Source organism: Anopheles arabiensis, chromosome 3 (assembly GCF_016920715.1).
Source record: "Anopheles arabiensis isolate DONGOLA chromosome 3, AaraD3, whole genome shotgun sequence".
In the NCBI taxonomy this organism is placed as follows: domain Eukaryota; kingdom Metazoa; phylum Arthropoda; class Insecta; order Diptera; family Culicidae; genus Anopheles; species Anopheles arabiensis.
Window position 1 is genome coordinate 86,301,963 of NC_053518.1, and position 25,424 is coordinate 86,327,386.

At 44.8% G+C, this 25,424-nt stretch overlaps 1 protein-coding gene across 2 annotated transcripts in view; it reads right to left on the reverse strand.

Moving 5' to 3' along the window:
• The window catches only part of LOC120905027 (RNA-binding protein fusilli), a 79,244-nt gene that overhangs the window by 21,215 nt on the left and 32,605 nt on the right, over positions 1–25,424 (reverse strand). For both annotated transcript variants that reach the window (XM_040315646.1, XM_040315645.1), the window contains exons 3-4: positions 15,460–15,810; positions 3,836–4,121 (exon numbers count right to left, since the gene is read on the reverse strand). In XM_040315646.1, the coding sequence (XP_040171580.1) occupies positions 3,836–4,121; positions 15,460–15,810 (637 nt within the window). The remainder of the gene's footprint in view (positions 1–3,835; positions 4,122–15,459; positions 15,811–25,424) is intronic.

Below are 25,424 nucleotides of genomic sequence, written 5' to 3' on the forward strand. Positions count from 1 at the left end.
AAAATCAGCGCCTGTTTGTGTGTGCGTGCGTAATTACCGCCGGGAGCAGAAATAGCGTAAAAGAGAAGGAAGAAAGGTACAAAACGTTTGAAACGTCTGTCGAAAAATTACTGCCAGTGAAGGAAGTGAGGGAAAGCGGCAGCCACTTGTCGGCTTTTCCCCCCCTTGACGCTGGGCCCAATGGTGGAACGGATTAGGGTGCCCGTCGTCGTCGTCCGTTGACACGAGGGAGGCTCGCCCAAAGAAGGCAGCATGCGAGACAAATGTGATACCAATAGGAAATGATCCGGTTTCGCTGGCTGTCCGAGAGTTTGTAGCAATTGCATGCAGTTAACCCTTCACATGTAGTTGCATTTTTGTAAGATATGATTTATTACTGTTTGGCAAATTTAAACGTTTTTGGAGCAAAATGATTCTTTATGGTACAGATCAAAAGATTGAATCGTAATGCTCAATCGGTTTAAGTCTACGTTTATTTCTTTGAGTCATCATACCTTCAGGGGTTAGTTTAGGTATGTTACAATCTTCTTTAATCGCTACCTAATCGAGTGCACATTGAGCGCCCTTTCCCCCCGCGAGAGGAGCGACGTGAGTGGTAATGCATTTCCAGTGTGTCACCCGATGATGGTAATGCGGTACGCACCATGCACCCTCTCCGCTCTTTAAGACCTTCTTCTTCTAAGATATCTTCACCCTAGCAAGCTGCTGGCATTCCGTTCGGTTCGGGTATGGATGCATTTACTCATGTCGGTCAGCTGAGTGCTGCACTGCTGGACACCGTACATCACACCAAGGCCGGACACGACTGCAACAATCCGCTCGTTTGTTTAGCCCATTTTACGACCGATTAATCCCTAGACGGCAGTGCATCAGTATGCATCCACCACACACACATGCGCGCGCGCACGCCTAGTACGGTCAGATCCGTAGATGGCGTGTGCCTGCTGTAAGCATTGATGCAAGCGAGTGTGTTGGTGCAACATAATTGTAAACATTGCGCGTTCGAACTCCGCTCCGGTCGCGCGCAAACAGCGAAAGTGCATTGCGCGAAAGGAAAGAAGCTCATCTCTTATGGCGACAGAATAGATCGTTTGCTCAACACTGTACTCACTACTCTGTCGATCCAGCACACTTGTAGAAGCCAAACGTTTTGTAAGGTTAGTGAAGCAATATGCTAATTTTATTACACTAACCATATTTCATTTTATAACAAAAAATCCATTTAAGCTCGAAATATATCAGACAAAATGGTTAAAATCGAATGGAAAAAGCTATTTAGCAAATTGTTGTGAAAATTAAATTATTGACGTTAACAAACTTAATGTGTTATTCAACATAAAGTGGCACAATTTTATCCAAACAAATGTATAAAAGTAGTAAAAGATGGACAAAAGTTGACCGCGCAGATTCATTCTATATGACCGTTGTGCGCTTAGCACACTAGCGCCATTGCGCTGCCAAGTGGCCGGTGTTGAAACTAGCGCTCACACAAGCGGGAAGCTCGAGAACTACACTACGCAAGAACGGGTTTGAAAATATTCTGATCGTGAAAAGTTACACCGTCGTGCTTGTTGACTTTAAATGATTTTAAGATGATTCAGATTGTTTTTATTTTTGTAGCTAAGTTTACACATAATATAAACTACAAATTTGCGAACAAATTGATTTTAATTTTCTTTTAGCATGCAATTATCTGCGTTTGGCAAGTACAATCGCAATTGCTGTCCAGGCTCAAAACGACACCGGCCAGACGTGATCTTAAGTGAAACGGCGGCGTCAAATTTAGGCGATTATGGGTTGCGCATATTAATGTCATTTTTTTGTTTATACCACCGCCAAAACATACTTCGTACAACCACATCAAGGTAATCGTCAGTAACGAATCACCATCGTGGTCTTGTAATAACGATCACGTCGGACTATGTCCACGACGACGCGCACAACAGACAACGGGAAGAAAAACGATCATTTGTTTCACACTTGCGCGAAACATCGCCATTGACTCCTTGCTGCTGCTACTGCTGCTGCTGCTGCCGAGGAGCTCGTTGTGTTTCGTTGTCGAGTGAAGTACGTAACCGTGAACCAAACAAATGACGCCACACGCGCTGTACATAGCTTTAATGCCATTTGCTTTTTGTCAAGCTTAATGTCCTTTTTTTTTGTTCCTTTGTTTGAAGGGTTCTAGCGCAATGTATCAGGTACACAGACACACACATACACAAGCGAAAACTTCTAATCGATACGACTGAACCCAACGAACGTCCATCGATAAGAAACTTCCGTAAGACATTTCAGAACACACTACTCGTAGGCGCACTAACGATGATTTTTAATATAATTTCCCAATTTTTTGTTGTTGACACCTTCAAAACTCGTAACATATTAAGCCCGCGGGGTTCAAAACACTGCACGAAGGACATCCTCATACGCGCGTTTTTAGGATGTGAACAAATCCAATTAAAGCGCTGTTTGACAGCACCACCAACAAAAGCCCGTAACAAAAAAGGTTCAATTTGGGTTCACCGATAAGCAATAGCAATTTTGGTAAGACCAAATGTCCTTTGCCCTTCTTGCGCAGGCCAATTTTCAGATAAAAAGATTGTTCAAACCGAATAAAAAAACAAAAGCACACGTGCGACGATCGCTACACGCAAATGAGGCCAGCGGCATATTTCGGTGTGCGCAAATTACTTTGGGCTCACACTCAACTCAATAAGTCCATCAATCAATTGGCCCACAGCCAGGAGGGGGAGCGGCAAGAGTGAAGATTTGAGCTGGATTGAAGCATTATTCCCGCAAACGAAACAAAGCGGAGCCCACTTGTCGATGGTTTGTGTCAGTTTTGACATATGCCAAAAAATTGCTTTCTTTTTTGTGTGTGCGACAATTGTTGCTTCAGGAAAGCACCAACAACAAAAACAGGTGGAGAAGGGGATACGGTACAATCGGACCATGTTTTTTTCAGCCCCTTCATGTTCGGAATCGTAAAGAAAAACAATTATTTATTATTTATAGACAAATAAATCTACCTTCGGCAAAAACGAAAGCAACCTGACAGCTTGCTGTCTGGGTCGTTGTCAATAGCGCCCAAAAAATGATTCCAGAGCTCACACAGATGTCATTGCCGGGTACATGCACACGCTACAGGGAGAGGTGCGACTACACTAACCGACAGCAACTTCTTCTTGGAGCTGCTGCTATACTACACTTTTATCTGTATAAAAATGTTCAAAGTCATTCACGTTCAAGTGACTCACAAACATAAGCTTCACATGTAGCTATTATCATCAAGATAAGCTACTCGAGAGGTTTAGCAGCAGGTACGCAAAAGTGCATACTTCTTAATCTTATCGACTGGCGCTCCAACAGTTGATACATGGCACATTCTTGTAAACGCCACATTCACGAGTAAGTGATTGACATGGTAATAGACTCCATCAATTTCCAGTAGCTCACCCTCAATCAACATCACCTATGGCGTCCTGTTCTATACACCGAAGTGTCACCGTAGAATGGTACTAGCCCTAACGTCCTAACGCTTATGATTTATGTGATAACACACTTGGTACGCCCTAACCTAATGCGCCGATCCAGGAACCGCTTGCTCATCGTAATTGCTCCACCGTGGTACACACACTGAGAACGCGTTTAGGGACTGTGTGTGGACATCAATTTATGGCGTTACCCTTATCGCAATCGTCTCTAAATCTTGTATGTAGGTGTGGTGTTTTGGAGCCTACAACCAGTTTAGGTGTTTAGGTTTTGCTGGCTATTCCAGACGAATTGTACAACCTTAGCACGCTTCGAAACCCTCCTCTCTCCTTCTCTCCCTTACCTTTAATAATTTCCGCAACCGAGGCCGGCGTTGGCGGCAGACTCGGCATCGACTGGAGCTTTTGCGCCTCGGCCACGGGGACGAGCGCGCGGGACAGATCGCCGGCCCGGAAGCGGACAAACTCCTTCCGCAGGTCACAAAACCGCCAATAGTACTGGGGCAGGTCGATGACTTTGGCACTCGCTTCGGGATGGAGACACTGCCGGAGTGGCAGCTGCCCGTCGGTGACTAGCCGAAAGCTGGCACAGTGCGGGTCCAGGTTGAGCGACTTGGTGTACTCATCAAACTGTAAAGAGGAAGAAGGAAAGAGAAAGGAAGAGAAAAAGCATGAGGATTAGTTGCGAACAATTCTTGCGCTACACTCCTTCTTATCGTCCACCAGCGTCCATTTCACGGAGACAAGCAATTCTGAAGAGACAAGCAACAACAACAACAACAACAACAATGCTGAGCATACACAATAAACCGATAAGAACCGTGGGTGAGGAACACGGTGCTAAAACAGATAAGCCTTAAGCAGGCGAGCGCACCGCTGCAGGTGTACACACTGGGGGGATGCCACCCTACGTCACCCACCGTCTAAACCTTTGACCATCCCGATTCCGAAGATGACGACGAATCGGATGCACATTTCTCTGCTTACGTCGCCACCCGCGGCGACGCCGGAATGCTATCGAGAATTGCGGATTTACTTGAACTTTGTGCCCTGCTCTTGGCAGCGAGCGCAAGGCTCCACACATATCACATCAAGCGACACACTTCACAGCGGGACACTCATGCGCACCATCCCACCGCCGCCGCCACGCCGATGTAGATGCAACGGCGGGTACGAACGTTTATCTTCGAACCATTGTTCGACACCTGCCCTGACGTGCAGCGCGCAATCGGAGTGGCCCCTGCCGGCAAAAATTGCAAGTAACCTTGCTGGGAGTCAAGGGAAACGTCCATATAATCATCTTCTCCACTTCAAAAGCATTCCTACAGACGTTGGGCATGGCATAGTATGGTGGAGAGCATGTTTTGACGTTTTATCAAACCGCCCCGTTCCGTAAAGCGATTATGGTTGGTGTGTTATTGCGGGAGATTTGAGATATTTATTACCTCCTTGCGATGGGTGACGATCAGTTGAAAAGGGGAAAAAGGAGAGGGCAAGAAGACGGCAGGAGCTCTTATCGATTACACTGCCGAGTCTTACAAGGGACTAACACCAACGCGTGTGGTCGTCTCGACGCGTATTTCACAAAACAATGTCTTATCAAAAAGGAACAAGACCTGAAAGTGATATCAAGAATCGATTAAACAATACAGTTGCTCTGACAAAGTTGAATGTAATGTACCATGATTTCATGAAGCAGTTGTACTCTTGCTCCAAAATCTTTATTTTTTAAGTGCATAGTGCTTCAAAGAACGGTCAAAGCATAAGTACATCACAAGAACCCAAACTTCCAGCAGTTTCGATCTAAAAAGGCACACACCGTTGTGACGGATGTACTTGAATTGGTTGATTAGCATTTTCGCCACTATGACAAAGCGATTTCAGACAATGATACAACACAATCGTCACACACTTGCTTTCGAGCAGGAAAGCAGAAACGGCGTGGAGCTGCCGTCACGATGACTCTAATCCAAAACTTGCCACTTTGCGTCATGACTTGTAGCTGTTGCTGCTGCTGCTGCTGCTGCTACAAGACCGTCCAGAGAAAAACAACATTATGCACAACTTTTAACACTGCGAAGTAACCTCCACACATGTTTCTAGACCTGCGTAGTACTTTTTGTGCCAGTGTGTCGTCACAAGCGTCACGAGGTATACAGGCCCGCTGAAAGTCAAACTCTTGTTACACATCCATTTATCGAGCTAATTAAAAGCAAAGGTCCTCTGTGTTACAAGCAGCCAGAGGTCCTCCTTTACAAGCCACTTTGTCAGATTCATAACTTCCGTTTGAGCGAGTGTCACGTTACGTTTATGAAATGGAGGTACAGACAGTTTGTGTTACTTCAAGTCATCAAGCTTCCCCGATGTCCACGTCAATGAAAGCCCTTCTTACTCTACAAAGCAAGACCGTCCACCACCAAGCTTTCTTCATCTTGCCAAGTGGAGCGTGTTTTGGCGTGCAATCCGAAGAAGTAGATCATTTACGGCAGCACCACCACCACCACCACTTGAGATAGAACACACGCAACGACGACCGTGCTCCAAATTGGGTCTAATTTTAGAGACTTTGGTGTTCGGAGATCCCTACAAAAAAAAACTGTCAACATAACTATCAGAGTGATTTATTGTCGCGACTCTCCTACCTGGCCTACGCCAATCACGCATTAGCCGGTTAAAAGAAACCGAAGGAGAAAAGTGACGTTGATGAAAGTTTTACGAGTTTCATGCAAACACGCACACACACACACACAGAGGGGAAGAAATAGATGAACGAAAGAATTGTGAAACCAAGTTCCAAACCACTGGTTAAAAAATGTTAAAGTTTATAACGAAAAAATGACTTCCCTCTCAAACACATGAAACACAGCAGCCAGTGACCATCACATCATGAAAAACCCACAGAGTACCTCCGAAAGACCCATTTGTCCCGCTCGGAGTCGTTTTGCGCGGACTTTCCGCGTCTTAAAATACACACGGACGCTAAACAGGCATCCATTTCTTTTTTGTAAGTTTTTCTTCGGGCACAAGCTAAACGTCTGTTACATGACGGAGGTACTATAAAACTAAACAAAAGTGCAGAGTGAGGAGAAGGCACACAGTGAGCCAACAAACCATGAATATATCGTCGTAGAGCGGCTACAAAATCTTCACAATAATTGCTATTCACTATTCAGTTTTTGCTGTGGTTGATGTCAGTTATTTTGTCACTTTAAAACATCGTTATATCAACAAGTGAAGAGTGTGACGGGGCGGACGGTAGCTTGCAGTTTGGATTTGTCTACACAAAGTACACAAAAATGTCTCAAAGCCTACATTTCAGTGCGGCGAACAACACGTTGATGGTCCTTTTCTCGAGTTGTTGCGTGTAGCAGTAAGAAATTAATTGCATCGCTACATTTCCACCACTAACGCCCTCCTCTACACCATTTACCAATTACACCACTTGTACACATGGCGCTCTTACAGCAAGGAAACTTCAAATACGAGGACGCCGGCCACCAATATTTAAGGAATGCACTTTTCGCAGGGTGACAAATGTTGCACATTTTATTCATCAATATTTGTACAAACCCATCGTTTAGCATTGCCCTTTACGAAGCTTAGCTTTGTTGCGTTCCCTCGCGAGGATGCTGTTGCTGTGCCAAAGGCACCATCTGAAGGAACTGCCACGTTTCCTGTGTTTTTATTGGCTCTCGCTTAACATATCGCCCGTTGAACAACAACAACAACAACAGCCTCCCATTGTGAGGTTGTGAATTACGTAGCCTATTCCATAATTGACGGAGCATGCTAATGAAGGTTGTCCCCCAGTGTCTCGCAAACATCGGTAAACATGACACAGATTTGGGACTTTCCTTTTAAGTTCCTCTGGTTAGCTAAAGCGTATCCGCATATCTTTGCAACCTAATTCCCCCATGCGCACACTGGGGAGCAACCGAGCAGTGCCATTACATCCTTGGGGAGAGGAATCAACGAACGAAACGACACTGATACAACCTCTACCAGCTAATTGTTCGCTTAACTTCTCCTGTGGATGAATCCGTCCATAGAGGGGACAAAAAAACATACAAGACAAAATCCAAATTAGGTTTCGAGTTGGACAGGAGATAGGCAAATGAAAGATTTCAAGGCAGTGGAGGATCTGAATTTCGAATTGCTAATTCCAAGCTCACCTGAAGGTAGGTGAATCAAGACTTTGATTTGCTATTTTGATCGGCAAATAATCTGCCAGCGCGAAAGATGGGAAATCCATAGCCACATCTTATTCATCACGTCAAAATAATGCGATAGTGGATTTAGAAAAGCAAATAAATAAGCAATTAAAGCATAGTATATACATAAATAAAACTTTTTAAGAAATACTCTAAAATATATATTTTGTTTCTAGAAGAAATGACAAAGTTAAACCCAAAAAGAGCTTTCGAACATAAGGATTCATAAAATAACCCTTTTTAGGCTCAAAGTGTTTTAAATTGGAAAAACACATCTCATTGTAAGTGACGTCAAATAGACCCGAGTGCAAGTGCATGAAACATGACACTGCAGAACCTACGATCGAATCTAGACTGAACCCGATAAATAGTTAGATCTTTCTACAAACACATAGAAGAGCACTTTCACTCCTTTCAACAACATCATACCTTTACTTTAAATATCTTATTATCATTTCATCTCCAAACACGGACAAACATACATTGATGCAACAAACGCGCAAACGTGTGCTGTGCTTCATTAGACAGCTAATCTTGCCCTCATCAGCGCCACACCGTTGTTGCAGTGGTTGGCGCACGTGCCAATTAATTAAACTAAGCTCTTCCTGTCATTACCTTGCGCGCCACACGGCCGGCACTATATTATTACGAAATGGTCCTAGGGCATCGTGAGATGGAGAGTACTTCCCCCCTCGTGCAGTAGCAAGGAAGGAGTCTCTTTACTTCTCCGTGCGAACACATCCACCAGCATCGCTTCAGATCGTTTTTATCCCGGGCACTAAGGACGACCGGATCTCGTAACAATTGTAGCGTATGCCAACTAAGTATGCCGCTAACGCGGATCATACCGCAGCGGCGGCGGTGAATAGAACCGAACCGTATTTGTAAAAGTTGTTCTCGAAGATGGGCGAGCGCCACCCTTCGGGGCAGATTGGTTGGTTGGCAGCTTTCCGCGTCGGTTTAGCTACTGTACCCGGTAGGGCAGCATTTTTCCTGAGAGATTATCGAAAATTACTGTCTTCATAGCGATCAGCGTCATGATGATCGCGCCTTGTGTGATCGCGGAACCTTGCTCGGTGTTCCGTACACGAACGGAACACAAATAAACAACGCTCTGATCTGTGGCACTGTGCGAAGGCGAATGATTGTGTGGTGCAAGAGATAATGGTAATACTTTACATTGCATTTACCAGACCATTGAAAGGACAGACATGCTTTTTTGCGTACTAGCCCAAAGTAGAGCACGTCGTTTCGTTCGCTATTTTAATTTCAATGCTCTTTTTTAGTGGATTTTTGTGCAGTTGAATGACGGCATGAAACTGTAAATTAATTAAACCTCTTTTTACAACCCCTTTTAACCGGAGAAGAGTGAAATGCATTCCTTTACCGCTTGATGGGGAATTTATTTCCCTTTTAGGCATACATTTTACATCTATTCCGTGCCATAGGGACACACACACACAAAAACTATGCTAAACAATTATCCATTACATGAAAAAACTAAGACACATAATACCTCGCAACGACCGTAATGTGTTTGGATAAACACCATTTTCGCTTTCTTTGGCTCATGTTTTTCTGTCTTTTTTTTTTTGTCCCCTGGAGACCTTTTTTACACCTCAGGCGACGCTCCGGCCGGCTTAAGACATCCCTCCAGGCATGCAGATTCCGTAAAAGTGCCTAAAGCGATCTAGTTTTTATGAGTGACGCGTAGTACTCGTGTTTCACCATCGTTAAGATCTCTCCTCCACGCGCGGTACACGAAGATGAGGAATTTCCGGTCGTCAAAGCTAGGATGAAGCTAAGCCAGGAGAAAAAAGGAGCCCCTCGCGTGCATAACGAGCACTTAACAACCGAGCTACAATCGTTAATGCGCCAGTGGATTGCAGTGGTGGAAATAGATGGAATACAAAAAACGCAGCGTTTTTAGAGATGTATCATTACCGAGGGAACGAAAAAAACCAGGATGGCATTTCCGCACTATTTGATAGAGGACACTCTTCACACTCTACGTTATGTAAATTTAATTAATTGTACAAAACATTTCAAGCTTTATCGGTCATCGGTCAAAGTGGTGACCATGAGCTCTACACCCCCCCGTGAGATAAACTTTTCACCTCAAAAACCACACACCAATAAGACAACATAATCGAATTTGCTTCAGGTCAGCGCAGCAGCGCCTTAAATGGCCGGAACCGATTGTCCCAAAATAAACGACCTGGAAGAAGCATGCCCATTCTATTCAAGGCGTTAAAAATTAACCAAAACAACAATAGCGGCTGCCAACTACCTGCCACCACCTGAAGATCAAGAGAAAGGAAAGTCCTCGAGAAATTACCTTTCACTTTTGCAACAGTTTCGTGCACACCGACAACCTGTGCTGCTGCTCAATTATGTAGTGGTTCTACCCTTGGCGAAGGGCATCGGGAAATGGACATTAAGATGTATCCCGAGCGACAAGCCAAATCCATCAATTAGCTCCAAAAGGGGAGGAAGAAGAGGACGAAATCCTGTGCGCGAATAAAAGGGACGCCCAACCCAACACCAACCAGCTTCAAGTAACTGGAACAGTCGAGTATCGTGCCAAGGCGAGAGATGAATGTTTTGAGTGGTAGTACTCTTACTGAGAGGTCGTTGCAAAGGCCAAACACTGGCACAGCATATCATTGCCAAGGTAACATTGGTGACGACTAAAAATAAATTCAAAAAAAAACTGGATCTGCTTGTTCAATGCATGACACACATCGTGTCAATAATTATCAGAATTTACGCGAATACACACCACAGAGCGAACAGCAAAAAAGGGATTTACAGCATTTCAGATCTATCACAAAAGACTACAACGAGCGATGCCAAACGAACCCCCTCTCAAAAAAGTGTGCAATCGGTCTTCACTCGGATGCACGATGACATTTGCACTGGCCTCACCACACTGACGCCGGCAAGCAATCTTTCTTGGAGGCAGAGCACCGGAGCAGCGCGTTGCAGCTGGAAGGTCACGCCTCTGAGGGAATATTGCGCCAAAGGGATGGGGCGGCGTATGCGAATTGAGAGGCTCGTCGCTCAGACCCGTGCGCAAATCACTAGAATTATAAGCACCATTGCGCGCGCATATTTTGATCGATATCTTATGGGGACTTGCGCGACTTGCCCGGTGAAAGGTCTTGGTCTCCTCCGGTGTGTGTGTGGGGTCACCAATTTTCTCGTAACTACAACACAGCCTCACACCAGTTGCAGGTGTCTAGTGTGGTGGCTCGCAAAATCAGGAGGTACACAATCAAACACCGGTTGGTGGTAAAAGCAACCTCCAACAGACGACGCAGCACGCTCATTTATGTGCGCGCATGTGAAATACCAATGATCTTTGTACGTTTGTTCTACTTATGGATTGGGTGGTTTGCCATTTGCCAGGTAATTGGAATCATAATTTCCAACAGATGCCACGCACCTTGCATACCTTTCAGGGGAGAATAGGCACACATGCACACAGTTTTGTTAGGGCATAACCCTGTTCCTTCCCCTCTTTGCACACATTTGTTACCAATTTGTTATAAAATCAGCCATTTGCGCTTGCATATCTTTTGAAATTACTCTCCCGAAGCCGAAGCAATATATCGACATCGAGCAACAGTGCTAGATGAACAGACAAATGAGAAAAAGAGCACAGCAATCAGTAGGGCGTCGGAAAGCCCACAGCCAACAGGTGAACAGAGCCACGCATGCACGCACACATACACGCGAACGCGAACCTAACTATACTCAAAGAATCCCCTCGCCCGCGCCCAAAGAGGCCAAAGGCTGGCATCTTAATGAGCATTAATTAACGCCCTGCTGCACAGGCGCAGGGCCAGGCCGAGCCGCCGCGCGTGTGTTGTTGTGATTTCTCGCGCGGCAACACCTTTGCCCTCTCTCGGCTCGGCGGATCGGATAAATCATAAATTAAGCCAAGGATTGATTGGGTTGTGTACCACCAGCAGCAGCAAAGCTCCAGCAGTGGCAGTAGCACCGAACAAGACACAGGGGGAGCACGAACGGGCTAAGCGGGTGCTATGGGACGGTGCGATGGTTACTAGCGATGGTTAAAAGCCGTCTATTCGGAGCTGCTGCTGCTGCTGCTATAGCTTCCTCCTGAAGGCAATTGTGGGGGGATTTCGTGGTGTTTGGGTGAATCCTCGAACCGTAACCGGGACGGTATCCATCAATTGCATTCGGTTTGCCCATCATTCGTGGCGGCGTTCCACATTGAAAAGGCCGCAACTCCACAGCGGAGATACCGGAACGCTGGGCACGGGGAGGGGTTTTGTTAGAAAAACGTAATGGTTTCTTCGGTTCGCCCATCATCATCATCATCGGACGGTAGAGGTTGTGATGTGCACGAATGGGTATTATTTCGAACAACGGTGGTGATGGACGCGAACAGGCAGGTTGTGTTCCCTTACCTTACGGAACGGGGTGGAAAAAGTGATTAGTGATCGATGAATTTCCACTCCGCTGGCTTATTGTATGCGATCGAAAACTAAACGAGGTGTGCAGTAAGCCCCGCCTAAATGCTCCAGTGTTTTCCTGGTTCGTTTTTTAAAGCTATTTTGTTGTGTCTTAGGATAAGAAATAACTACCCGCTGAGAGTGAAAACACTTAAAAGCGGGGTTTTGTAGGGAGTTGAACTTAAATGTTCTTTATTCGCTGGAGCCAGATTACATATGTCAGCTCTGAAGTCGACTTTCTTTCGTGGAAAAAGTCAACTTCGAAGTTTTGAATTCCAAAATACGACTCAAACACTGCAACTATTCCTAGAACACTAAGGAGTAGAATTGAAACGACTGAAGTTTACAGTGAATCAAGATGACGTACAACAGAAACCATTGAGGTTTCCAAAAATATCCCAAATTACCCAAAGTCTTTAAACACTACGATCAGAACGATCTGTTCGTAGCTGCACACCATGGAACATCCGATGTCCTTGTACCCTTGATGACATACCCAACGAACGCTACGACACGCTTCTTTCAAACTCTGAAAAAGATATCTAAGCTGGTTTTCCCAAGTAACACTCTACAGTTTTCCCCAAACAATATTGTTATTGTCACAATGACGTCTGAGGATTTTATAAAGTCATTAGATCGGAGAGTACTTCACACACTAAGCAAACCCATTGACATGTTATATGTCCGAGGCAAACTAGCATATCTTATCTTTAAAAAAAGCATGAAGAATTAGTTACTTCGGAGAGAAAGTAATCCCTAGAATTCTAGACAAAGCCACCAACGTTGACATAGGAGAGAAATTAAATCAAGACAATTTTAGTACAATGTCCAAAACCCCAGAATTATTCGATACCTTGATGTTCCAACTTTCGCTATGAAGTAACGATTTGCATTGTATTTGAATATTTCCATTGCATACTTCCATGTTCCATTGAATCCAATACATGTTCTCTCAACACAACTATTTATAAACGACCTTGTTACAATGTATGCAAATTGTCATTATGATACTCCATCTCGCTGATGCTGTGCTGCTGACAACACTTCCTGTACAGGAAAGTCGACACAAATCGATGCGACGAGTATGTAATGACGCCAGTCAAGCGGCAAATGTCCCATCCAACCATTCCACAGGAAGGCAAGCACAAGAAAATCAACCATGCGAGAGACAAACTGAAGTTGATCTCAATGAATTTAAAATGACCCGTGTAGTACACCTTGCCGTTTCTGCGCTCCCATTTTTCCTCGCTCCGTTGTCTTTCATCACAGGGACAGCAACTGCAACTAGGTGCCGTCGCGATATCGCCACTACCTATCGATCACGGGCCAGCGGCCCCTCTAGGAATGCTATAGGTTCCGCACACAACCTGCGCCGCACATCAGCAGCATCCCACAAGGAACGAGTTTTCAAACTAGATTAATTGAGAGACCTAGTTGCACTCGTTCCAAGCACTGTGCCGAGAGAGCACTGTGCTAAACCCTTCCTCCATTTACTTCTATTGCTCATATGCATGCGCAAAGAAAACAAGATGTAGCCCCGCACACACAACAGACGCAGGTCCACCCCTCTGTCATCATTGGCTATGACGTTGTGTCGTTTAGTCGATTAAATAATAATAAAATCAGCAAATCCGTATCAAACACACAGCTAGCTGAGGAGCGACACAACTCTGAGTTGACACAAACCAGACCGGACAGGTGCACGATGTGCGACAGATACGAAATAGTACGTGAGGTGCGTTCGATGGATCGAGCGAGAAATCAAGCTTCAAACACGATCTGCATTACTCCAACGCGATCGTCCATTGACACGAATTCAAAGTACTCGTTCGGACGGATTTTCCCTTTTTCAACTAGCAACGACGAACGGAAAAATTAATCACACGCACTTAAAGCTCAAGTCAGTTTGTGCCAGGATCTACTTGATCTGCCCATTTGCGGTACGCATGTTAGGCGCGTGCGGCAATCAAGATTGAATGCGTTTGAAGAGAGATTACTCGGAGCACTTCTGAATGATGACATTGAGCAATTCATCCGGGCCGGTTGGATCAAACACGATATAGCTGGATGTAGCGGCGGTTGGATCTGGTTGTCTGAAATTTACTGCATGAGAACAATCCTTTCCGAACGATGCCGTAATTGCATCACGTTCATTAGACATCAGATTAGCGGAATATCTGATAACTCATGATGACACACACGCGCGCAATGATATAGGAAGTTGGATGGTGAAGTTCCAGTCTAGAATTTCCAGCCCAAACCAGGAAATAAATTGTGTCCAAAAGGAGTTGAGGAGAGCCTGTACTATTCCCACCTGCCGATTCGTTCGAACGTGTTTAATTTTGCCTTCAATATTCGCGACCAAGCAGGAAATCTAACCAGTTTTGTCGGCATACGGGGTATCACCTTGCGTTTGCAATTTTGCCTACTGGACACCTGCTAAACCCGTACCTTCCAGGCTGTCAAAGACGGCAAGCTCCAGGGTGAGATGCTCTAGGCTCCCGAAAGCAACGCATTAGAATCGCGACCGCAACATATGCAGAGCCCGGATTGACTGCATTGATCCCGAAAAACCGGCTACAACCACACACACTAACGGGATGCTGCACTGTCAGCGCAGCGGAAAATGGATGCAAATTGTTCCCCAAATGACGTGCGCCACAAGGGCCACACACCACCCGCCCCGTAGGGCTCGTTTGACAAGAGCAGAAACAAGCCATGTAATCGGACATTCAGGTGGTGTGGTAGTTTAAATGAATTTAGGAGAGGGAAAGAAAGGCAGAAAAAATGACTACTTAAACAAAATGGAAACCTGTCGCGTAAGTGCGGCTTTAGACGTGCGCGGCACCTCCAAGAAAAAGGCGGCGAGGGGGGGATAGGATTGTGAAAGTTGCACGCGCAGTGCTCAAACAGGGGAAAACTCGATGCCAATGTTGGGTCCAAAGTGCAGCGGAAAAGCTTACCGCGGTGCGTTCGCTCTTGGACGTCTCTATAGGGGGGGAGGATTAGGCATAATTGCAACTTTTTTACGCCAGTTTTGTTCGGAATTGATAGAGTAGTAGCACAAACGCACACTAATCAGGCTCGCATTACTTATCTCGAGGACTCGGCGTTTGCATGATTTTGCGAAGATCGCGTGTGCAGTTCAATCTGTCAATTCTGGAGAAGCCTCCCAGCAGCAGAGCTTCTGTCGCAAATGTCTTAAATGTCTTCGAGCCTGCCAGGCCTGCCTCACTCGTTTCTGGAGCACACTTACTACGAAACGACACTTACCTGTTGGATCACTTCCTCGAGGGGACGCCCGTTCGTCTGCACCAGCGACTCGATTGCCGGGATCTCCTGCGTTATTGCACATTCCGGTGGCGACGGTGCGGCACCCGGGGACGCAGCACCGCCCGGGATGGTCGCAATCGCCGTCGTGCTGTTGCCGTCCAGCGCCGCGGACGGCGTGTTAATGCCGGCGGGACACCCGCTGGCCGTACTGTTGGTGCTACTGGTGATGCTGATGTTGCTGTTGCTGCCGGTAAGACTGTTGCTGGCACCGATCGAGCTGCCGCCCGGTGCTGACTCGGTGCGGAATGTCGAATTCCTCGGCCGGACTAGATACTGCTTTACGCCAATTATCTGCAACGATAAGACGGGAAACACGGAAAGCCATCAAATCACACTGTTGGGAAAAAAATGAGCTGTAAGAGATAACGGCCCATTGCCAGGGGGAAGCGTTTGAACGATTCTTCCCTTGCCCTCCCTTGCACATCATATGCTAATCATGTGAGCTCTATCTATTGATGAGAAGAAGCAGCTTACGCACGCAACGGATGCTTGAGAAGGGATTCGGATCTATCAATGAAGGAAATTGCATTACACAACGAGTAACGCTGCTTTTTAATGTAAGCATGAGTATTCAGTTTTTGATTAGTCAATTCTTCGTTCTGCGCTATTTCTTACAAAGTATACTTCCATAATTCGCTTTGATTGACATCTCCCACTGCACACTAAGCCCTCCTCCGTTCCCCAATCCGGCCAGACATTGATCGCAAAAATCTCGCGATGGTAAAACTAATCGCAACTTCCCACCTCAACAATGTCTACCGTGCAGGAATGTGGAAAAAAATACGAAGAAAAGCGCGCTGTAAAATACAATGTTTCGTAGATGTCTTGTTGATTTACAAAGTTCCAAAGTCACATAGACGCAACACCGCGCACCGCAGTTGGCATACCTTGGGGTAGTTGTGTAACCACTATAAAGAATGTAAATATTACGGAATGATCTTCCCCCAATGTCTCCAGCAACTATGCGGTGAAGAATGACGCCTAGACAAAGGAGCGACAGGGAGAGCTTTGGAATCAATCTACGTGAACACAAACGCCCGCGAAACCGTATAAAACTGTTCTGGGCTATTCAATCGATGTGCAAAGGGCGTTAAAACATTTGCATTTGAATTCGTGTACGCTTTTTGAACGGGAAAAGTGGAAGATTCTCACGATATTGATATAGAATGTATGCCCGCACGCAATCCAATGTACAGCCCAAAGTCTTCAATGCAGGTTATTAAAATTGATAACTTATTTGTTTCTATTTTAAAACATCAGTAGTACCTCGTATTGTTTCGGTTGAAGGCATTACTTCATAAAAGCACACACAAAAACAACATTCTAATTGAAAACGGTTATGATTTGTAAAAAATTAATTAAAAACTTGCCGACCGGCCTTCACCAATCGATGAACTACACGACGCGCTGCAATAAATTCACACCTCATTTTCTCACACGTAAATTTATATGTATAATTTGCAATGAAACTATTAGCAGCATCATGTATCATGAATAAACCATTATGTCGCGCAACGGTTTTATACGTGTCCGGACATGTTTTGTTAACGCGGTTTTACACGCTAGTTTTATTGGAAAACTTTATAGCCTTCAAGGTTGCTTTACTGCCAATTTTACGACCACAATTCGATTGGTACGAGATGAAAGGCTCCCAGACGTTGCCGATGGATGATGAATGGCACATAATAGAGCATTTCAATTTTACCATAAAGACTCCCATTCCTTTGAGTTACATTTTACTGTCCCGACCTCTGATCTGTATACACAATAGGGGCACTTCACATTAGGGTAATAGGATTAGTTTTGACTTGTAAAAACGTTACGCTAGGCTGATGTAAACGCCAATCCATCAGGTGCTAGCAAACCCATCACTAATGATTAACATTTCACGCTTTGACACTTCCTACCAGCTTATCTAAAGATGATACTGACATCGACGGCTGTCTGCCCGTTCACGTTATTATGCCTACACAGTTAATAAGAAACTTTCAAATTGCTCCTCCAAAAGATGATCTTGCAGCGTGAACACACATTATACTCGCCATCTCTTATTAGCTGTAGATGCGCGGTGGAAGATAAAGATGGAAATCAGCCACAAAACAAGTGGTAGCGCCAGATTATCTTGAGAGCTCATTCCGCGACTCTCCAGATACAAAATAGCAATACCTTGTTTACGACCTATTGTTGTGCGCAAAAGCAAGCCCACTTGTTAGTTGTGTTAGAATATGTGCTAGGAGACTTCCAAGATGATACCAAGTAACCACAACATGCCACAACGTGCCAGACGAAACAAAATTTGCTTTGTTTTGGAACAAACTTTCAATGTAATGTTTTTTCAGGAAATCAAAAACACGCAAGACACACAAAAACAATGCCTTCTCGTGGTAGAACTTCATCGTTAACTTGGGCACGAAAGCCTCCGACAAGGTCGTCGCGTCTTCTGACACACTAATCCCAACAGCGACAGAATCGTAGAACACGATGTGCTATTATGTTATTCCCCGCGAGCACGGTCGTCATTGACTGATGAGAGAGAAGTGCATCCCATTGAAGATTGAAAAAACATCTTCACCTCCCCTTTGTTTCTACGCCTTTGATGTGGATTATCTGCATTCCCTTTGCATTCGCTTACGAGGCCACAAATGATTTCCAAAGCTTTTAACAGCTGACCCCGTCGGTTGGTGAATTACTCTTTTAGTCAGTTCTAATAGCAGGTCCCGTATTACTTGACCTCCTGCGCCACTGGTACACTGGCGCACACGCAAACCCTTTCCGCGGGAAATAAAGCACTCCCGGTAGCGCTCGCACGTGTCCAATAAAGCTCAGCACAAGATTAGCTTGGTAGAATGTTAGGGCCAGCCGCCCTATGACATCCGATGACATCAAGTGGCATTCGCTGCGGATGTAGCCTGCAGTTACCGTACACCACTGCTAAATAGTTGCATTAATATTTCCCGTACTGATTGCCGCCGCTTACGGAATTTGTTGATGCTTATGTGTAGAGGAACGCATAACTAAAGGGTTAATTATAGTTTTAATCCTTGGAGATTGATGATGTTTTAAATTGACGCTTCATTTGAACCAACCACATTAACGAGCCTTTACTTTAATTAATACTTTCTTCAGGCAGTGCTTTCTGCATATTGTATAGCAATCATTGAAGATTTAGGACCTTAAAAATTCAATAATAAATTTGAATTATCAAGGAATCAGAGTGTTTATTAATACCAACAAACTTACAGAGATGCTGGAATTGATATATTGTAGTCTAAACCAGGGGCCTCCAAACTTTTCAGCTCGCGGGCCGCATTGGTTCAAAAATAACTATGTTGAGGGCCATTTGACGCTACCTTTAACTGATGAGTGAACGTTTAAATCTCGTTTTTATAACAATATACTAACGATACTTGTACAGCTTCGTGTTACTAAAGTTTGATTTTTGTCTAAGAAAAGTAAAAATACAATTTTATTTGTAAAAGTCAAAATAACGTAATATTTATTTTAACTCTGGCAAAGTCATCGTGGGCCGCATTATAAGCTCTTGAGGGCCGCATGCGGCCCGCGGGCCGTAGTTTGGAGACCCCTGGTCTAAACAATAGATCTCGATGAGACCTGATAGTTTCGCTAAACTATTATGAAATTCTGTAAGAACCACTGAATTGTCCAGTAATTTCTTTTCGATAATGAAGAAGCCTGGTAGCCGGAACATTAACATTGATGGAGATTTTTAATGTATTCATCTCGACGACAACTTTATTTTATTCATTTGGTATTTAAAAACGTCGTGAAGCTTCATAGTTGTAGTTCCTTGTTTATGAGGTCCCAAAAACGAAAAGCGGAAGTCTAATTCTGTCTGTTTTTTTTATCCTATCCTTATTACATTATAAACTCTCCGCACATTTCAAGCCCAGTTTCATCCGAATTTGAGGCGCACACACACACCGACTTTAATTATGATTAACTGACGCGCATCTTCAACGCCTCCGTATGGATATTGTTAAAAAGACATTAGAGCATCCTCTTCGATTCGTGTGTTTTTTTACTCCCATGTCTTCAGGGGAGCTAACGCGAAACGGCTTCGCGCACCAAAAGTGGAACCAAACCATGCACACCTTCTTCTCCTTCTTAAAGGCGCCTCACAGAAGAGGCCCCGACACACTCTAATTGACGTTTGTCTCCCCACCGCAGCTGCCGCCCTCCGTGTAATAAGAGTGCACCACACACACAAACGCACTTGATTATGGGGCTCCAACTCCACTGGTGGTGGCTGGAAAATGAGCATCTTCATCTTTGCATTGAGGAGGCAGTACGTTCTCGTCGCTCCCTTTTGCTTCGTCTCCGTCTCCAAAATGCCGTTAAAAGTCACGCTTCCCGCGTGCTATGATTTCCCGAACAATTAATCCCTGCTTGCTTCCTTGTCAATCGGTGTCATCTGGGCAGCAGACAAGCGTTAAGCTTCCTTATTTTTTACCCCATTTTGCAGTTGCATACTACGTGGTGCATTGATTATTATTGCGTTGCCAACAAAAAAGAGCCAATTTTTTGCTTTCGTTCTCTATTTTGACACTTCAATACAACCTCTATCAGTAATTCCGATTAACGATAGGGACACCAGCAACAAAAAATCAAACACGTTAACCTTCGGTCTTTTCCGCAGCACAGCAAAGGCCACGCACGTGTGTGCAGCCGGCGTTCCTATCGGACCGTCTCCATCTGTCTCTCATCGAAGACGATGATCACGTAATTACCAAAGGCGGAGGAAGGCGGTCGGTATAGTAGCTTTGAGCGCCCCAATATATAATGCTCCCGATAGTTAGGATGGTAATTACCTTTTAGTGATTAGCTTGCACAGACGGAGGCCACCCCTTTGCTCCCGTTTTATGCAACATCATCTCGCAGAAGAGGCAATGAGGAAAAAAATGTATCTCATTGCACAGAGAAGATGAGTGTAGGCAAAAAAGTGCATACAGACACACAAATATCGACGCAAGAAAGTTTAATCTCAAAGCCAATCAAAATGCATATCGCGCCATTGCACAGTGGCGACGTCGAACTGGGGTGAGTAAAGCACGCTTCCCCACAAGATTGTTCAACCGTAGGTCACTGATTAGCTTTGCCATCGCTTGTGTATCGAGCGACCACACAAAACGTGTCTTCCGGTTGTACGCGTAATCATTGCAATTGTGTGTGTGTTTTTTTTTACTATTCCTTGCCAACTCTGGTTCTGTTTATATCTCGTCGTTCCAGAAACTCTATCGATCTACGACAGTGGAGAGGAGGAAACAGGCAAAAAATCCCCAATCGCAATAAAAAAAATCACAACCCCAACACATGCACTAGCAGAGCGCGCCAAGCAAAACGGTCACTTTCCTATTAAAAATGATGAATCTTGAAAATAAACTCCCGCTGTCCTCAACGCGGCGCACAGTACCTGAGAGGGTGCACATACTGCAATCATGATGACGACCGATGATGATCAAACAACACATTGCAGTTTTTTTCCCTATCTTATTCCTGTGTTCTGTACAGCTGAGCAACCCGTTGCATGATCGAAATATAGAGAAAAACTTCCAACTTCAAAGATTATTATTACATACACATACACAACCATGCATGAAAACAAAAAAACAACGATAACAGACAGAGGAAAAAAGTATAATCAAGAAAATAATAATGCCATCATTTCTTCGTTTTTTTCATTGGTTTTTTTTCCTCCTTGTGTGTGGTTCTGTATGCAGATTGATGCTGATGATCAAAAACCGCAGTTGCACTAGTTCCATTACAACATAGGAAGTAAGCACATCATCGTTCAGTGAGTTTTTTAATACCTATTTAGGTTGACCTATTTTTAGATTTTTTAAAAATCTGTTTTACAAATTTATATCTTTTTTAACATTTCAACATAGCAGCTAACGTGTCTAACCTTTTGTTCCACACAGTTTTTCTCCCTCATATCTGACTCTCAAATATTATGGCCATAGCAGTACCCCACACTCACACTTGTCCCACACATTTCCTCCATAACGTCTCATTGAAAAAGATTCAACTTTGCCGCTCGTGCAACTCCTCCAAAGAAACGGCATTCTTTCTATAACATTCCTTCCCCACCTCCTCTTCAACTCTATCACTAGCAGCAGCAGTTCGACCTTTTCTTCACCCCGACGACAGTGTGACCTTGCGGCACACGGTACCCAGAACTCGCTGGCAATTTGCTCGTAATTATACATCAATCGCAAACCGGCTGAGGACACAAGATAGAACGGAGCGCTGTGTTGTTCACGATACAGGGGCGCTGCCTGCCAATTGCGCCCGGCTTAGCTGAGGTGTGATGCTGCACACCTAATAATCTGACACCTCTTCGTCACGGGGGCAACCCTTCGGTTCATTCATTCAACCGGTACATTGGATCGGAAGGGTCATCGTAATGGGTATGTTCTCTCGAGCTGTCCCCCGCCACACATTCGCAGCAGCACTCACCTTAGCAATTAGTCGAACGATCCGTTACCGGCCAAGTACTTGGCGCCCCTGTAACGGAATGCTTACCATTTCCCAGGAGAGAAAAACGGAAATACAATTGACAATTCTTAACAAGAGTATCTTCGTCCAGGAGTAGCATTTTCGCTCATTTTGTTCATTAAACCTATAGAGTTCTTCATTCCCTATTCAAAAAGTTCTTGAAATAAACTCTCCTTTCCATTCAAATTCTTCCTAAACCATTCCCTAAACGTCCACCAGTTGTGTTTCGTGCCTTTGCGTGTGCTAACCACGCGTTGAAATCTCTTACCCGCCAACAAGAGACATGAACAGCACAAAAGCGACGAACCCTCGGCGACTGTACTGGACGAGATGGCTTTTCAAGTCGCGCCTGCACAGTCTAAATGGTCTCTTGACATCGCGAAATCGATGACGGCAAACATTGTTCGGGGTTGTGTTGCGAGTGGCGAATAACGAGAGCCATCCACGCGCGAACAAATCGTGAAGAGAATCTTCTTCCCTCGGTGTTCGTCATCCCCAGATGGTGTTTAAGCATGCGGAGAAGTAAAACCTTCACCTCTTAGTAGCACAGACACACGACTGTCCCACACGCGAGTCGGTATTTGTCTAATGGTCACATTAGCACACAGCATCCTCTCGATTCTAAAACGCATTTGGAAGATATTTTCCGGAAGGTTCCCATCAAGAGGATGAACAGTGCTGTGCTACGGTCAGCAACAATCAACCCCCGACTACAATGCATCTGTACCCATACACACATTTGCATTGCGTTGTATATGTTTTTTTTTTTGTTTTCAACCCCAGCGGTTTGGCGGACGTCAGTTTAAATCATTATTTGTGCATCCATTAGTCGACGGGTGCAACCATCGCATGCTGCCCCTTCTAACACCGATCATGATACGCCGCGCGCGCGCGCCTCCATTCGATGCTAATGATGCGAGCATTATCAAGCCCAAATGCAACAGACATCACAGAGAGAGCGAGCGATAGAGACAGAGTGAAGGGTGAGTCCATCTTCCGAAATGCAACATAAACAAATCTTACACTTAGTATCTCTCTCTTCAGAGCTCGTTCTAAGCGACCTCGGGATTGGGGAGAGGCGAGTTGTGGCGAAGCACGCCACCCCATCATCGCCAGCCCTTTTTCGCGGACGCGATGACATGCGATATGTGTGCATGTGCGTTCGTGCAACGAAACCTAAAAAACACAACACAAGCCCCATTCTCCATCGGTAAAGTACGGCTACGGCTCGCGCTCTTCAGCGAGCACCAAAGCCCTCAAAAAAAAAAGAGCCCCGTAGGAAAACTGTGTCGTGTGAAGATAATTGCACGTCGTACCTGCGCCGTGGCTCGCCCCAAAGCCTGTCGACCTGCGTGCAGAGAAGAGAAAGAGAGAGACTGCACCTTACCGTCTAAGAAGAGCGCACAGGTGGTATGAGAGGCTTTTGAAGTACCTGCAGCAGCGTTTTTTTTATTTTGTTTTGCACAAAGTAAATCTCCTCCAGCCGTGGCGTTTTGAAGACTTGACCACTTGAAAAGCAACAGCAGCAGCGCCCGTTGGAGATGCTAAAAAGATGTATTTCCACTCCTGGAGGCGTTCAGCCGTAGCGATAAAGTATTTGAGGAAGCTATCCGGCGGAGGGAGAAGCCGAGGTGCTGCTACAGCAACATACACAAAAAAAATCCTGAAGTACTCGCACAACAAACAAATAAACCAGAAATACTGGAACTACGGCGCACTAAGCAACGCCAAAGCTGTCTTAAGACGAAGACGAACGGGCAAAGAACGTGGAGCGAGGATAGTGAAGTAATCTTCTGTTGATCATTGCAAGAATTCTCCCCTTTTATTCGTCCTCTAATTTTCTATTTTGTGTTTTTACTCCATAAATCATCATCTAACATCCTCCACATTGAGATTGAGATCGTTTAAGTCATAGAATATCCAAATTAACACAGCACACAGGTAACGACAGCAAAATTTTGAAAAGCGTCATACTTCATTGCATGGATCATACAAGCAATAATATGATTTAATTGTTGCACATTGCCAGATACCATAAAGGGGTGGTAGCACTCTTAATTGCAACCACGTCCGTACACGTTCAATCAGCAGAAATGATCTCGATCAGCTCGAAACGAAATAATCATTGCCCTATCCTACCCTCTTCTCGTCCTCCTTTGCGACAATCAAATACATCCATTTTCAGGCGAAACCATACCAAACAACCTAAGAACCACCAACCAACCACCAGCTACACTTGCAGGCTCGTGTCGATGACAGTTCCAGCATCGTGCGCGACACAGCACTCTCTTCCCTCTCTGACGTCCGTTACAAGCATTCAGTCGGTTATATGGTTGAGATTTCAAATTGCAGGTTGAAACTACCACCCACTTCCGGTACGTCATTATCACCGGTTGCAAGCACACACACACGACATTCATCCAAAGTTATGATTATATCTTATCCACCGCGCGTACAGGAACTCATCGAAATCTTTAAATAGTGCGCTCTCATGTGCCTCATGCGAAGTAGTTACGGGCTAAGAATATTATCTACTAATTACACAACATTTACAAGAATCTCGTCGTAAAGCTCGCATTCGCTGGAATCGTTTTGCTGTTTCGCGGTGGTACCCCACTAAGAGAGAACCTCCCGCCCTACGGAGGGAAATAAACATTCATACAGCAATAACAACTGCACACAACAGCGGGGCTACCACTCTGCTCAGCTCTTCGCGCACAAGGCGAACATTGTCGGTAGTAAGCGTAAGGCCAATTGGCTGTCGATTAAAATCATTTTCATATTTGGCCGCTTTATGGCTCAATTCCGCACTGGCGTTTTTTTTCGATTCGTCGTTCCTCTGATGCAATCCAAAGCTCCTCTCTCGTTCACACTCGTCCGCGTTGCTTTCACTGCGGGCTGCGCTCGCATAGTACGCGGACGAGCGTGGAAAGTTGCAGCAGCAAATTGCGATGAAAAGAAGTATGCTGCTGCTGCTGGCAGGCCACATCTACTTGCCGCGATGCATACACACCGAAGCTGCAGCAGCAATATGCTTTCTTATCGACAACCCTCTGGGTGATGTGTGCGTCCGTGCGTGTGTGTATATGTATGCTCCAAGAGGCACAATAGTGATGCAATCAAACATCAACAAAATCGGCTGCGCTACTGAATGTACATCTCTTATTGTAAGATGAGTTTTTTTTACACCAAATGCGCAATTTACACATTTGAATGTTTATATTGAAGAAAATGTTTTCAAATCACTTACACAGACTTTTAACAATTTCAAAAAGTTAAAGTAATGAAGGGCATATAATCTAACAACATTGTCTAAAAAGTTATTAGATTTGATTTGTCTTTAAAGATTGTAAAGTTTGAGGTTGATTGATAAGCGGAAAAACACAATA